This window comes from Mangifera indica, chromosome 12 (genome assembly GCF_011075055.1).
Source record: "Mangifera indica cultivar Alphonso chromosome 12, CATAS_Mindica_2.1, whole genome shotgun sequence".
Lineage (NCBI taxonomy): Eukaryota > Viridiplantae > Streptophyta > Magnoliopsida > Sapindales > Anacardiaceae > Mangifera > Mangifera indica.
In genome coordinates, this window is record NC_058148.1 from 11,282,422 (window position 1) to 11,298,459 (window position 16,038).

The following is a 16,038-nucleotide window of genomic DNA, read 5'->3' on the forward strand; positions in this document are numbered from 1 at the left end:
AATTTTTATTATTTATAATATTAATATAAATGAGTTTTTTACACACAAAAAATATAATAGCCGAGACGAGTCTAATTACTATTTAACGAGTACTGATTATGGGTGTGACATATATCAATTCAGGCTTTTATAAACATCCCTTTCTATTAGTTATCATTTATTTTCTATAAATACTGATTGATAATTGATGACAAGGATAATGATGAAAAGTAAATAGATATGATATGATATAATCGCGTCTATTGGATTTTTGGTGCCCAACAAACGAAAGCCATCTTATTACTAATTATAATTATTGTTTTACTTAATGAATTAATTAATAAATTAATAAAAAATAATTTTTTATCATTTAACAATTAATTTTTATTAAAAAAATATTATTCAACATACAAATCAAAATTAAAAATTTTTTTACCTTATACCCCGTGCTTCTTATGGAGGAAGAATCTATTATTTTTTGACAAAATAAATAGTTTTAATATATAAATAAATTATAACCTAATATAATTAATAAACAATTTACTTTAACTAGCAATCACCTTTCTTTTTTATTTGGCTATATCCCTATAATTTACGAGCTATTGTTTAGCCTGAATAAGAGTAGGGTGTTTTCGGAGAGTCACATCTTCATAGATGTTCTTGCCCAAAACCACGCAGGGAAGCTGAAGACATGGACAGAAGGTATCAGGGTCAACGTCGTCAGAAAATTTCATCTGCATCTTCATCATTCAATTCCTCAACTGGGTTACGCTCAAATGAAACTAGAAATACCAAAGTTTCCAACTCTTCAAGGAACAACCCAAAGAACGAAGACAACTCCATTAATGCCCACAGTGGAAGAAACTTTCCCCCACTTTAATGTAACTGCTTTTCTCAAACAATGGTATTGTGAGTGCTGTCACTTGATATTACAGACAAGCTTTGAATCTATGTCATATGGTAGTACTACAGAGAACATATGCTGCCATCTTTGAAGCATTGATTGTAATAGGCTTATGCTACAAATTTTGGACAGCACTAAAATGTAAACAAAATCTTTGCTTCATTTCCATGTCATTGGTTGCTACCTACAATTAAATTTGTTACTGCCCATTGAACAAAAGATTGAACATTCAGAATAGAGGACAAATTTAAAAGTGAATTATCTTGTGATTTAGTAAACAACTGACAGTTAAGTTTAAAATAATCCCAATTGTGCTGAGTTTTATGTATGTTAAAGAATCTGTTTTTTCTTTATGGATTTACAGCTGTGATTCAAACCACATATTGGTTTACGAACTCAAACAAAATTCCCTGCTGAATCCTGTGATGATTTTCATATAAAAGTTTCTAGCATGAGTTGAGATATTTTCAGTCTAAAAAAATTTCCTTCTTGCAAATATGAGAACTCCAGTGAATATTATTCAATTAATTTCGAAACTTCAAATAACCCCATGTGTCTTTTTCAGACAGGATAGCAGAGATGCACTTATGAGCACTGTTTTCTTAATTATCACTTATAACTTTGTATTGGCTTCTATAAGCTTGGAAGCAATTTCTTCAACTAGTATAATGTGCTTATATTTTCACCCCTACAGTTTAAATTTTATGTAATAGCACATCACAAGCTTCGAAGTAGTTGCACTGGTTCAAGTATTGCTTCAATGCGTTACCTAAACTTGGAGCAGCTTACAAAAGCTCTGACATCTCTATATAATCTGTATGAAGCAAATTGGGGCTCCAATTCCCCTTTCAGGAATGAAGCTGAGTTTTATTCATTTTACGTGCTTCTTCATCTTGATTCTAATGTCCAAGCAACGGTTGGTCTATACTTTATAGGTCTTGATTCATTTTTCATATTATTTTATTGTGAGCCTCATGGTGGACCTTTAATTAATGAAATATAACTTTTTTCTAATCTCTAGGGGGAGTCACTTTCTTTGTGGTTTCGTCGTGTTCCATCTCCAATTATCAAGTCAGGAGAAATGAGTTTTGCTCCCCAGGTTTTACAGTAACAATAAATTTCGACATATCAATGCCTTTGGGGCTTCTGCTTATCTAAAGTTTATAGATGTATATATTTAATATCATATTCAATTTTTTAAATTTGTAATAGAAAGGTGTTGTGTAAAAAAGGTACTTTCGGATGGGCAATTATAAGCGTTTTCTCTGTGCTGCTGCTGAGGCATCATATTTGCAGTACTGCATTATTGAACCATATATTGATCAGGTAATATGATTAACATTGTTTCCGAAATTCTAGTTATATGAGTTCTACACAGTTAACAAAATTTTAATTTAAATTTTCCAGTTGGTTATAATTGTTTTTCAATCAGATGTTGATTTTGGATATAATAAGCTGCTTTGATACTCTTTATGTTGCACTTCTCACAGTGCCTTAAAAACCATACTTTGTTCTTTTGGTTGACTTTGTAGGTTCGAGCACTTGCTCTGTGCTGTATAAATAAATGTGGCTATAAGCTTCATCCGTATCCTCTGATGCACTTATCCGAGCTTCTGATGATGGAGGTATGAGCTGATATCCGATGGATGATATCACTAATATTGATGAGGTAATACAATTTGAATATTGGTAATTGCATGTGGTTGTTTCAGGAGTCAGATGTGGATTTGTTTTGCAATGCTTGTGGTCTTGAGACACGCACAGATGAAGTTGGAAATAGGTTGCTACCCACCAAGCAGACAACTTTTAATTGTCCCCCGGAAGGTTTTCAAAGATACAGCTTTTTGGGATTGCAACAACTTGAGAGGTAAAATTTAACATGCATTTTGGTATTTCTTCTTTTTTAATTAAATTTTTTGTTATGATGATTATTGATCTAGGAAAAGAGAGATACACAAATCTGTCTGTGTTTCTTGCTACGCAGGAATGTCTTAAGTCCTAAATCTATTGTACCACCTGTGTCATCGTGTATCCACCTTTGTTCTGGAATATCCTTCCAGTGCTCTATAGACTTGTGCTGCAAGTGAAAGTCTTTTTGCCAAGTCTCTGTGAAAATCAAAATTTTCAGTTAAACAAAGTTTCTAAGCTCCTTAGAAGAGATGGGGCTAATCTTCAGAACTTCCATATGAATTGTACACAGCTATGGGATCGCTTTTTCTTTTTGGTTGGCATTATTTCTAGTATTTCTATATTTTTCTTTGTATAGTTTGGTATGCCAGAAGGTAAGTTTTGATTAACTAATGTGCTCCAAATTGGCCCCTGCTTTGCAGCCAATGGGGCACACCTTCTTGGTTGTGGTTATATTTATTTACACCTACAGTTTTACATGACTTTGTTTTGAAAGTGCTTTGGTGTTGATTGACACAAATATATGTGCATTGCAGGCAAATCGCAAGTTTCACCATTTAGAGACAGTATATTGCTTGGAAAGAGTGGTTGATGGCTTAACCTGAATCACTGATGTATCAATCGGCAACTAAAATGTAACTTCTCTGTATATTTGGATGGACTGTACACTTGTTGTATCATAGATATCATGGTTGATTCAGTTTTATTATGGCTGCAATACGTTGATTGTCTCCCTTATAATACAAAAGCTTGATACCCAATTTCAATTTGTTAGATAGGGAATAGAAGAATAGATGTCAAGTCAGAGTCGTATGGAATGCCATGAAAGTGGAAGTTAACTTTTATCAGAACTGCATAATTCATCATATGGAACTTACAATGGTGTATATTTTAAAGTTGCTCTAATAAGGCGTTGCATTCTGTCTGAAAGTAATGTATTGATGGCATTAGCTGGAACTTGACTGGAAAGAATTGAATTATGGAATTCATCATAATTTTATGAAGGGTAAAAAGTAAAATTACAAAATTTTAGGGTTTAGGATTTAGGGTCAATTTATAACTCTATTCAAAGATGCATTGATGTGAGCAAAAGAGGAACTGAGATGAGTCCCAGTCTCAGAAGATGACCATCAAATTGAATTTTTTACTATAAACACTTCCTTTTTCGAAAATTTGGGGTCCATGCCAAATTTTAAGTTATGTATGTATATTTTAAGTATATAAATAAATATATATTATATATATTAAATAATTTTAAATTAAAAATAAAATAATATTTAATTATACAAAAATATAATATATATATATATATATATATATATATATATATATATATATATATATATATATATATATGAACACATTTACGTACCTAAAAATGGAGGAATATAGGGTTACACAAAAGTTAAAAACTTACTGAAATCTTGTAACAGCCGTACCTTTTTAATGGAATAAAAATGTATGTAAATATATATATATATATATATATATATACACGTATAGGGTTAGATTCGAGTCGAGTTGAGTTTGGTTTGCAGCCAGTTCGGGCTCGGCTCGGTCTATTTATGGCTGGTTCGAGTTTGGCTCGAGCCGAACTCGGCTCGGCTCCGGTTTGACTTGTTTTTGGCTCGGCTCGTTTACGGCTCAGCTCGACTCTTTTTTCATATCAAAACGACATTGTTTTGTGTATATATATGGATCAAAACAACGTCGTTTTGTATAAAAAATTTTAAAAAAAATCTATCAAACCAATCCGAGCCAGTTAGATCGAGCCGAATAGAATCCGGTTCGTTTCAGGCTCGAACCGAGCTGAGCCGAGCTCGAGCTCGAGCTGGCTCAGCTCGAATCTAGCCCTATATACGTGCCTGAAAATGGAGGAATACAGTATTACTCAAAAGTTAAAAACTTACTGAAATCTTGTAACAGGCCAAATTAAATGTATGGTTTTTACTGTTTCATAGTCACACTTTATATCCATGCCATTTATTTGAACAAACTTAGCTAAACACAAGAAAACAAATGTCGTGCTTTATTAATTAATAAAGTTCACCCCATAAATTACAGACAACTTTATTTTCATAACAATATTATAAGCACTTAATTTTAAATATTTAATTAGATAATTAAATAATATATTATCATACGATTAGATGATATTTTATTCTTAATTTAAAATCACATAATTATTATTCATCTAAGTGTCTAATTAAAAATTAGATATATATAATTTTATCGATATCATGATTATTAGACTCTGAAAACACTTATTTCAAGAACTCCATGATCCCCACAGAATAAGCAAAACACTCGACTTGAAAATCTGAAAATCCTGCAGCTTTTCCCAAGGCCTTGAACTCGTTCTCAGTTCTTTCTCTTCCTCCATGCATAATCATAATAATGTCCATATGTGAAATGTACTTTGAAGCATTGCTTGAATCTAGATATTCAGGAAGTATGCAATCCATTACTATCAATTTCCCATTTTTTGGCAATGCCTCATTGCAATTTCTCAGCAGCTTTAAGCATTGTTCATCATTCCAATTGTGAAGCACATTCTGTGTATATGTGTAAACACATAAACTAATCAATGGAAACCAAAAAAAAAAGAAAAATTCTGGTTGAGTTGAGAAAAAAATAGCATACCTTTATCATAAAAGCATTCGCTGTTACGGGAATATTTGAAAACATATCTCCTCCAAAATGCTTAATACCTAAGATTGTAAACAAATCTTATTAATTTATTTATACAAACTGAAATAATACTATATGAGTGACTATTATGATTATTTATTTTTTCTGTCACTTTAAAATTATTTAATGAGATTTATCGCGTCACATATTATTACACTAATCATTTAGATAATATATATCTACAGTTAGGGTTGTACTTGGGTATGTTGGGGCTTTTTCAACAACATGAGGTGCATCAAAGTTAATGGCCTTAATGTTGGGGTACTTGGAGATGATCATGCTGAGAGTAGCACCAATTCCTCCTCCAACATCAACCAGTGATGCCAAATCCTCAAATCCTTTGTATGTATCAAGCACTTTGCTCATTGTAATCTTAGACAAGCCTGCCATTGCCTTGTTGAAAGATTCATCATTCCTTGGATTTTTGCTCAGAAACTCATAGATTGGCATTCCATGTACTTTCTCAAACAGATCTCCTCCTTCCATTATTAAATCATTCAACTGCAACCTGCAACCATTTCATATACACCTTTTTTTTTTTCACTTTTATAACAAAAAGATGCAATAAAACTATAAGTACTAATTTTGATTACACAAATTAGTTCATATTTGATAGATATCATTATGTATTTGGGTAATTTTGAATTAAGAATAAAGTATACTTAATCGTGTAACGACATATATAAATGTATACTTATTTATGTATTTAAAGTGAATACCCATAGTATTTAAAAAAAAAAAGGAAAACTTGAAGATTAACAAGCATGTATGAGTTTACAGTTCACTCACCTGATCATCTCAAATTCTTTCTCCGGTTTCAGTGCAGCCAGAGATTTTCCATCTTCCCTGCTAGCAAAACATTTGCCAACCGGAGTTAGTACATAGAGCCTCTCGATGCTTCCATCTTCACGGCGGTGCAGCTCACAAGTGAGCAGATTATAGCAAGCGAGGAGCTGGAGCATGCGGTCGATATACGATGGAGCATCAGGTTTTTTGTGAGAAGCTTAGAAGCAACTTCAACAGCAGAGACATGGAGGGAATTTGGATTGGTTGCTTTGCCAACAATGTCGAACAAATTAAGCATAAGCGCCGCATTCAAGACATTGGCGAAGCTACCAATGCTGCGTAAGTAAGTTGCTTGAGCAATCGCTTCATCTTCTTCTTGATGAGTTGTTAGAGAAGAACTCATTGACTTGAGTTTTTTTTATTTTTCTTCTTGGAATTGGGTTGTCGACAATGGTGCTGAAACCATAACAGATATATGTAGAGTTGATTGCGTTGGTTGGCACGTAGGAATTGACTTTATCACCCATCAATCAAACCTGAGATGGTTGGCATATGAGATTCACCATTCCCACCAATCACTCACATCTGTCTGTCGTTCTGCTCTGCGTGAGAAAGATTCACAGATATCAAATTAATTAAAATAATGGGAAATTGAAATTTTTATCCTTTTTTTAACCGTATATACATATATAGCACTCATCTCAAAGCTTAAACAAAAATACTATAATAATATTTTATTTTCCCAAAATAACCTTATTGATGTAGCTCTTGCATGCAGAAAGAGTGAATCTTTTTCTTTAGCCCTCCAATGAGGAAGGAATCTCAACAACATGAGAAAAACACTTTTTTAACAAAGAACACATGTGATTGAACAATAAAACCCGAAAAAGCTATTATAAATTATTTAAATTGAACACAAGGGAGGAGAGATAAAAATTGGTAGATTTATTTAGAGAATTAACATTTGTTGCAAAGATTTTACAGCAAAATCATCCATATGTTTTTAGATTGTTTAATGTTGTTATTTCATGTTGTTTTCATTGTTTAAAGTTATTATAATGTTGTTTAATGTTGTATTGATGGTTAAAAAATACAGAAATTATAGTCTGAAAAATTTTTAGATGAAGAATTGGTTGGCATCGCCAACCTAGGGCTTGGCTTCACAAACACCCGCACTGATATTTTTTATACTTTTTTCTATTCCACTCAACCAAATAATATTTATTATTTAACAAAAGAATATTTATTTAAATAAAATTAAAATAAAAATTTATTTGAATAAAAAATAAAGGGGCTAGTGACGCCTTTTTTGACCACACCAAAAAGTTGAAATAAAAATATATATATTTTTGGCTAAAAGGCATCACCATCCCCTTTCAGCCAAAAATTTACGACAACCCCCTTAATTTTTTTATACAAAGGGGCTGGCGCCAACCCCATACATTTAGTAAAGGATTGGTGAACCCCTTCAATTTACACCAACCCCTTCAATTTACATTAAGGGGTTGGTGCGCCAACCCCTTTAAGCAAATTTCAGACAATCATGGGGCGATGCCAACCTCCAAATTTGTATTGCCAACCCCTCTTTCGAAATAACCTTTCAAACCAAAATCAGTTTTTTGATTTTTTTTTTTATTTTTAAAATTATAACAATTGACTAATTAACAATATTATTAAAATTACAATATTTTGATTTATTTAATTGAATTTTGATATAATTAAATTGAATTGGAATATATATATTAATGTATTTTTTACATATTCAACATTAAGCACTTCAGTGCATGTTCTTCATGGGTGGTTTCTTAGATTATATTTTCATGTGCTGTTTTAATATGAGATTGACATCAACCAAAATTTTGACAAGATAAGATCAATTGAGTTACAATTTTTATACATTTAATCTAAAAAAATTTAAACTCAATAATTTTAAATTTACTTAATTTTATCTAACATATATATATAAATCTTGTTTCAAATACTGATGCTAAATATTTATACATGTTCTCTCTATAATGTATTAAAAAAATAAATAATATTGTAAATTTTGTTGTTGAAGTGAAACAAGTGTGGAATAAATGTATGCAACGGTCATATAAAGTGAAACAAGCCTGTAACTTTATTGCGCCATTTAATATATGCAACGGTCATATTTTTTCAGCACAACTTTCAAACCATTTCTTCTTCTCCTGTCTCCGCCTCTTTGGTTTTTAGCTGTTGCTTTGTTTTTCCTCCCTTCACCATCCTCCCATAACATTTGCATAAAAAGAGTTAAAAAGAGTTAAAAAGAGATAAATGTTACTCAACGTTTGTCCTTCTTCATTTTCTGCTCTTTTCTTTTGAATTGATTTAAGTTTTCCTTCAATATCTGCGTATATTTTTATTGGAAATGCGTTCGTGTTCATTCGCTTTTTTATTCTATTTTTTATATTTATATCCCCACCTGATTTTGAATATAAAAATCAAATCTTTCAAATTTTGATGTGACTGTCATTTGAGTTTTAAGTTTTGGTGTGCTCCAGAAAGACCAATAAAAATTATTTATAGTTTAAATAAGTAAAAATCAACTTTTTTTTTTTTTGTGTTTATGTGTAAGAGAAATTGAACAGTCCTAGTAAAAACTGTAATGGTGCATTGGAGAAGGAAAATATGGAAGTTGGAAAATTAAAGAGGAAGATCATGGTGGTTGAAACAGAGTTAAGTTAGGTTGAAGGAGGTGTCAACCAGGACAATAAATAATGTCAATTACAAAGCTGGAAACCAGCAAATTAAGGGGCTATGGCTTATAGCTAGAAGTGCCGATGAGCCGGGCTAGCTCAGGCTCGATTCATCAGGTTAATGGGTCAGGCCCAAAGCCCAAATAGTAATAAACTTTCAGTTCTAATAGATCCATTAATATATAAAGACTCAACCTATATAAAATATAGGTCGGGTCGGGCTTTAAATAGGTCGGCCCGATCTATTTAATAATATTTTAAAAAATATTTAAAATTTTTAAACATTATTTTTGAATTATTAAAACCGAAGATAGTACTCAGAATATTTTATTTATAATCTTTCACTTATAATGGAGGAATACTGTAGTTATATAATAAAAAATATTATAAATTGTAACATAATATAAATAAATTAATTTATATACTATATAAATTATAAAATATAAATAAATATATACTATAATAATATTAAAATGGATTAAATTTATTTGATACTTAATCTATTTATAATATTTTGTAATGATAAAATTAAAATAAAAATAAAATTATAAACATAAAGAATTATTATTTATGAATTCAGATATTTTCTAAAAAAAAACTGATGAGAGAAAATAAAATTAAAAATATAATAAAATAATTGAGATTGAGAGATTTATAAATAAAAGTGAAACCGAAGAAAATTTAACAGGTTTATATAAAAAAAATTTAAAAAAAAAATGAAGGCCAAGCCCTCTGCCTTGTAGCAGAGGGAAGCCGGCAGAAGGATACACAAGGCAGATTCTGCCATCAAAAATAAGAAAAAGAAAATATTTAAACAGTATTAAATCAGATCAAGTTAATTTATGGGTTTTATATTAAAGTCTGAAACCCAACTCAATAGGCACATGGGTCTAACCCAGTATATTACAGTATTAAATCAGGTTTTTTCTTGTATTAGGCCTTTATTCGATTTGCCCAATTGACGTGGCTATTTATAGCCTACCGTCGGTTAAGAGGGCCCTAATTCCTGCATTTCAAAAAACATTTATGATTTTTCTGATAAGTTTGAATTTAATTGAGAGGGACAAAAAAGTGCAGTGACAACCTTTTGACTGCAGACAAAACATCCCTTCTGTCTCTCTCTCTCTCTCTCTCTGTTAATTGTTAAATTTTTTATTTTCAATTTTTTCTTGAAACTGCAATAGGGTGGGTAATTTATTCATTTTTTTATGTCACTCTCCAACGTATGTGTTTGCCACAGGCACACGGTTTAGACACTCCTCTCTGTCTCTCTTTCTTCTTCTTTGAGTTCAACTTTTTTGTTAGAAACGTCCTTGTTCTCTTTTGCTCAACTTTTTTAGTTGTTTAAAATACTACCACAGCGCTGTAGCTAAAGAGCCACAACCGTTTTCAGCTGTTGTCGTTGTTGTTATTGTGTTTAAGAGGATGAGTGCATCGAAGTTCATTAAATGTGTTACAGTTGGAGATGGAGCTGTTGGCAAGACCTGTATGCTCATTTGTTACACCAGCAACAAGTTCCCTACTGTAAGTCATTCATGATCCATCTGTCAAAACCCTTTCTTTTTTCATTATTTCATTTATGTAGAGACATTGTAAATGCTCATTATGCTTCTGGTTTTGAGTTGGTGAGCTTCTGTTTTAGCTTTTAATGAGCTTTAACCTGAAGATCTTTCTCTCAGTCTCATGTTTTTTCTCTCAGTCTCACCTTTCTCTCAGCCTTATTTCTCTCTATGGTGCTATATGTTGGTTTCTTAAGGTTAAGGTCAAAGATAAAGATAAGGGCAATTTAGATATCTTATTATATAAAGTGTTAAAAATATTTAAAAATATTTAAGGTATAAAAAGTATAATATAAATGGATATGTAAGTCTAAATAAGGGTAAAATTTTTAATTTTTTTAAAATAATTTTATTTTATTAAAATCAAATAATATTAGTAAAAGCTGCATGAATTTTTTGATAAATTTATTATTAAAATAAGTTGCAGAATTAGTATTTAGTTATTTATTTAAATTTTTAAAATTTTTATTATTTATAATATTAATCTAAATGAGTTATTTACACACAAAAAAAATAATAGCCGAGACCATGCTTACTGAGTCTAATTACTATTTAACGAGTATTGATTATGGGTGTGACATATATCATTTCAGGCTTTTATAAACATCCCTCTCTATTAATTATTATTTATTTTCTATAAATACTGATTGATAATTGATGACAAGAATAATGATGAAAAGTAAATAGATATGATATGATATGATCGCGTCTATTGGATTTTTTGTGCCCAACAAACGAAAACCATCTCATTTCTAATTATAATTATTGTTTTACTTAATGAATTAATTAATAAAAAATAATTTTTTATCATATAACAATTAATTTTTATTAAAAAATATTATTCAACATACAAATCAAAATTAAAATTTTTTTTACCTTATACCCCGTGCTTCTTATGGAGGAAGAATCTATTATTTTTTGACAAAATAAATAGTTTTAATATATAAATAAATTATAACCTAATATAATTAATAAACAATTTACTTTAACTAGCAATCACCTTTCTTTTTTATTTGGCTATATCCCTATAATTTACGAGCTATTGTTTAGCCTGAATAAGAGTAGGGTGTTTTCGGAGAGTCACATCTTCATAGATGTTCTTGCCCAAAACCACGCAGGGAAGCTGAAGACATGGACAGAAGGTATCAGGGTCAACGTCGTCAGAAAATTTCATCTGCATCTTCATCATTCAATTCCTCAACTGGGTTACGCTCAAATGAAACTAGAAATACCAAAGTTTCCAACTCTTCAAGGAACAACCCAAAGAACGAAGACAACTCCATTAATGCCCACAGTGGAAGAAACAAACCACAGGAAGATGAAGTACAAGCAGAAGCTGTTGTGGGAACTTGCCCATTTATGTGCCCAGGTTGGTAATACAATTGGACTCCTATTGTATCATTATATTGTTTTTTTTTTTTTTTGGGCCGGGGGGGGGGGGGGGGGGGGTGTGGGCGCAATTGCCATTGATTCTGTGATGCAATCTGTAGAGGATGAAAGGATTCAGCGTCAGCGCCTCAGAGATCTAGCCGTCTTTGAGAGACTTGAGGGAGATCCTCGCAAGTCGTCTCCGGCACTGGCTGTCAAAAAAGTATGTAAAGTTTGCTATTTTTTTCTAAATTCATGTGTATTAGTCGCTCAATTTAGAGTAAATTAGGGATGTTTGATGACTGTGTTCAAGATTTCACGTAATTTATTGTTAGCTAACATTGTTTCTTGACATGCTTTTTGTTGTTCAAGGTTGTGTTGTATTTTGTCTGTGTTCTTTCTCTTTTTGTTGTTGAACATTCATTTCAATGGGTTATAATTAGGTTTGGATTTTGATGCGTGATGGATAAGGAATTCCAAATTTTGCATGCTTCTCAGTTTTTAAGACTTAAAGTTTAATGCCACAAATGTTTATTTCTGATGCCAAAAACCTTCACTTCTTGTTAGTTTTGCAGGACAATGTCCGCCAAGCAGGTGCGAGCATCTGAAGTGCGCCCTCTTCCAGTGCTGGAAGACACTTTGAACTATCTTTTAAACTTTCTGGATTCTAAGGAACATCCTTTTGATGTGATTCATGACTTTGTGTTCGATAGGACAAGGTCCATAAGGCAAGATCTTACCATGCAGAATATTGTTAATGACAGAGTAGTGTACATGTATGAGAAAATGGTTAGAAACCTTTTAATCTTTACTTTCTACTTTGTCTTGCAAAATTATATTGAGTATATTAGTTGTTATCCTGTGATGGAGTTTAAGCTTTTTGCATGATGGGTTGGAGTCGCTTTTCTTGTTATAGAGCTCAGAACATAGAAATTTTCGCCCACTTTAACGTAACTGCTTTTCTGAAACAATTGTATTGTGAGTGCTGTCACTTGATATTATAGACAAACTTTGAATCTATGTCATATGGTAGTACTACAGAGAACATATCTGCCATCTTTGAAGCATTGATTGTAATAGGCTTATGCTACAAATTTTGGACAGCACTAAAATGTAAACAAAATCTTTGCTTCATTTCCATGTCATTGGTTGCTACCTACAATTAAATTTGTTACTGCCCATTGAACAAAAGATTGAACATTCAGAATAGAGGACAAATTTAAAAGGGAATTATCTTGTGATTTAGTAAACAACTGACAGTTAAGTTTAGAATAATCCCAGTTGTGCTGAGTTTTATGTATGTTAAAGAATCTGTTTTTACTTTATGGATTTACAGCTGTGATTCAGACCACATATTTGTTTACGAACTCAAACGAAATTCCCTGTTGAATCCTGTGATGATTTTCATATAAATGTTTCTAGCATGAGTTGAGATATTTTCAGTCTAAAAGAATTACCTTCTTGCAAATGTGAGAACTCCAGTGAATACTATTCAATTAATTTTGAAACTTCAAATAACCCCATGTGTCTTTTTCAGACAGGATAGCAGAGATGCACTTATGAGCACTGTTTTCTTAATTATCACTTATAACTTTGTATTGGCTTCTATAAGCTTGGAAGCAATTTCTTCAACTAGTATTATGTGCTTATATTTTCACCCCTACAGGTTAAATTTTATGTAATAGCACATCACAAGCTTCGAAGTAGTTGCACTGGTTCAAGTATTGCTTCAATGCGTTACCTAAACTTGGAGCAGCTTACAAAAGCTCTGACATCTCTATATAATCTGTATGAAGCAAATTGGGGCTCCAATTCCCCTTTCAGGAATGAAGCTGAGTTTTATTCATTTTACGTGCTTCTTCATCTTGATTCTAATGTCCAAGCAACGGTTGGTCTATACTTTATAGGTCTTGATTCATTTTTCATATTATTTTATTGTGAGCCTCATGGTGGACCTTTAATTAATGAAATATAACTTTTTTCTAATCACTAGGGGGAGTCACTTTCTTTGTGGTTTCGTCGTGTTCCATCTCCAATTATCAAGTCAAGAGAAATGAGTTTTGCTCGCGAGGTTTTACGGTAACAATAAATTTTGACATATCAATGCCTTTGGGGCTTCTGCTTATCTAAAGTTTATAGATGTATATATTTAACATCATATTCAATTTTTTAAATTTGTAATAGAAAGGTGTTGTGTAAAAAAGGTACTTTCGGATGGGCAATTATAAGCGTTTCCTCTGTGCTGCTGCTGAGGCATCATATTTGCAGTACTGCATTATTGAACCATATATTGATCAGGTAATATGATTAACATTGTTTCCGAAATTCTAGTTATATGAGTTCTATACAGTTAACAAAATTTTAATTTAAATTTTCCAGTTGGTTATAATTGTTTTTCAATCAGATGTTGATTTTGGATATAATAAGCTGCTTTGATACTCTTTATGTTGCACTTCTCACAGTGCCTTAAAAACCATACTTTGTTCTTTTGGTTGACTTTGTAGGTTCGAGCACTTGCTCTGTGCTGTATAAATAAATGTGGCTATAAGCTTCATCCGTATCCTCTGATGCACTTATCTGAGCTTCTGATGATGGAGGTATGAGCTGATATCCGATGGATGATATCACTAATATTGATGAGGTAATACAATTTGAATATTTGTAATTGCATGTGGTTGTTTCAGGAGTCAGATGTGGATTTGTTTTGCAATGCTTGTGGTCTTGAGACATGCACAGATGAAGTTGGAAATAGGTTGCTACCCACCAAGCAGACAACTTTTAATTGTCCCCCGGAAGGGTTTCAAAGATACAGCTTTTTGGGATTGCAACAACTTGAGAGGTAAAATTTAACATGCATTTTGGTATTTCTTCTTTTTTAATTAAATTTTTTGTTATGATGATTATTGATCTAGGAAAAGACTTAGGAAAAGAGAGATACACAAATCTGTCTGTGTTTCTCGCTACACAGGAATGTCTTAAGTCCTAAATCTATTGTACTACCTGTATCATAGTGTATCCACCTTGTTCTGGAATATCCTTCCAGTGCTCTATAGACTTGTGCTGCAAGTGAAAGTCTTTTTGCCAAGTCTCTGTGAAAATCAAAATTTTCAGTTAAACAAAGTTTCTAAGCTCCTTAGAAGAGATGGGGCTAATCTTCAGAACTTCCATATGAATTGTACACAGCTATGGGAATTGCTTTTTCTTTTTGGTTGGCATTATTTCTAGTATTTCTATATTTTTCTTTGTATAGTTTGGTATGCCAGAAGGTAAGTTTTGATTGACTAATGTGCTCCAAATTGGCCCCTGCTTTGCAGCCAATGGGGCACACCTTCTTGGTTGTGGTTATATTTATTTACACCTACAGTTTTACATGACTTTGTTTTGAATGTGCTTTGGTGTTGATTGACACAAATATATGTGCATTGCAGGCAAATCGCAAGTTTCACCATTTAGAGACAGTATATTGCTTGGAAAGAGTGGTTGATGGCTTAACCTGAATCACTGATGTATCAATGGACAACTAACAAGTAACTTCTCTGTATATTTGGATAGACTGTACACTTGTTGTATCATAGATATTATGGTTGATTCAGTTTCATTATGGCTGCAATACGTTGATTGTCTCCCTTATAATACAAAAGCTTGAAACCTGATTTCAATTTGTTAGATAGGGAATAGAAGAATAGATGTCAAGTCACAGTCGGATGGAATGCCATGAAAGTGGAAGTTACTTTTATCAGAACTCCATAACTCATCATATGGAACTTACAATGGTGTATATCGTAAAGTTGTTCTATTAAGGCGTTGCATTCTGTCTGAAAGTAATGTATCGAAGGCATTAGATGGAACTTGACTGGAAAGAATTGAATTATGGATAATTTTATGAGGGTAAAAAGTAAAATTACATAATTTTAGGGTTTAGGATTTAGGGCCAATTTATAACTCTATTGAAAGATGGATCGATGTGAGCAAAAGAGGAACTGAGATGAGTCCCAGTTTCAGAAGATGACCATCAAATTGAATTTTTTACTGTAAACACTTCTTTTTCGAAAATTTGGGATCCATGCCATATTGTAGTATCATTTGCTAGAATTCTATAGGCCAACAAAACGACATGAATGACAAA

General features: G+C 32.0%; 2 protein-coding genes across 4 annotated transcripts; both read left to right on the forward strand.

The window, feature by feature from the left end:
• The first annotated feature begins 552 nt into the window (after window positions 1–552).
• On the forward strand, window positions 553–15,565 carry LOC123193588 (SAC3 family protein C-like). Of its 3 annotated transcripts, XM_044606633.1 has the most exons (10): window positions 553–771; window positions 11,777–11,913; window positions 12,035–12,135; window positions 12,480–12,701; window positions 13,579–13,800; window positions 13,906–13,991; window positions 14,117–14,210; window positions 14,417–14,509; window positions 14,597–14,751; window positions 15,341–15,565. In XM_044606633.1, exons 1-10 carry the CDS (start codon window positions 671–673, stop codon window positions 15,363–15,365), a joined length of 1,236 nt encoding a protein of 411 aa, XP_044462568.1. In that variant the 5' UTR covers window positions 553–670; the 3' UTR covers window positions 15,366–15,565. The 3 variants fall into 3 exon arrangements, 2 of the variants coding, with proteins under 2 accessions (XP_044462568.1, XP_044462567.1); XR_006497106.1 differs by lacking the exon at window positions 553–771 and having other exon boundaries at window positions 11,559–11,913; window positions 14,097–14,210; XM_044606632.1 differs by lacking the exon at window positions 553–771 and having other exon boundaries at window positions 11,562–11,913.
• LOC123193593 (SAC3 family protein C-like) lies at window positions 1,561–3,558 on the forward strand. The gene is made up of 6 exons (XM_044606639.1): window positions 1,561–1,799; window positions 1,905–1,982; window positions 2,116–2,209; window positions 2,416–2,508; window positions 2,596–2,750; window positions 3,328–3,558. Exons 3-6 carry the CDS (start codon window positions 2,126–2,128, stop codon window positions 3,350–3,352), a joined length of 357 nt encoding a protein of 118 aa, XP_044462574.1. The 5' UTR covers window positions 1,561–1,799; window positions 1,905–1,982; window positions 2,116–2,125; the 3' UTR covers window positions 3,353–3,558.
• Window positions 15,566–16,038: the final 473 nt, after the last annotated feature.

Coding starts and splice junctions, on each gene's coding strand:
- LOC123193593 (XM_044606639.1), top strand. CDS start 2,126: ATGGGCAATTATAAGCGTTTTCTCTGTGCTGCTGCTGAGGCATCATAT. Junction 2,210..2,415: donor TTGAACCATATATTGATCAG/GTAATATGATTA, acceptor TTGACTTTGTAG/GTTCGAGCACTTGCTCTGTG. Junction 2,751..3,327: donor GGATTGCAACAACTTGAGAG/GTAAAATTTAAC, acceptor TGTGCATTGCAG/GCAAATCGCAAGTTTCACCA.
- LOC123193588 (XM_044606633.1), top strand. CDS start 671: ATGGACAGAAGGTATCAGGGTCAACGTCGTCAGAAAATTTCATCTGCA. Junction 14,211..14,416: donor TTGAACCATATATTGATCAG/GTAATATGATTA, acceptor TTGACTTTGTAG/GTTCGAGCACTTGCTCTGTG. Junction 14,510..14,596: donor CTGAGCTTCTGATGATGGAG/GTATGAGCTGAT, acceptor TGGTTGTTTCAG/GAGTCAGATGTGGATTTGTT.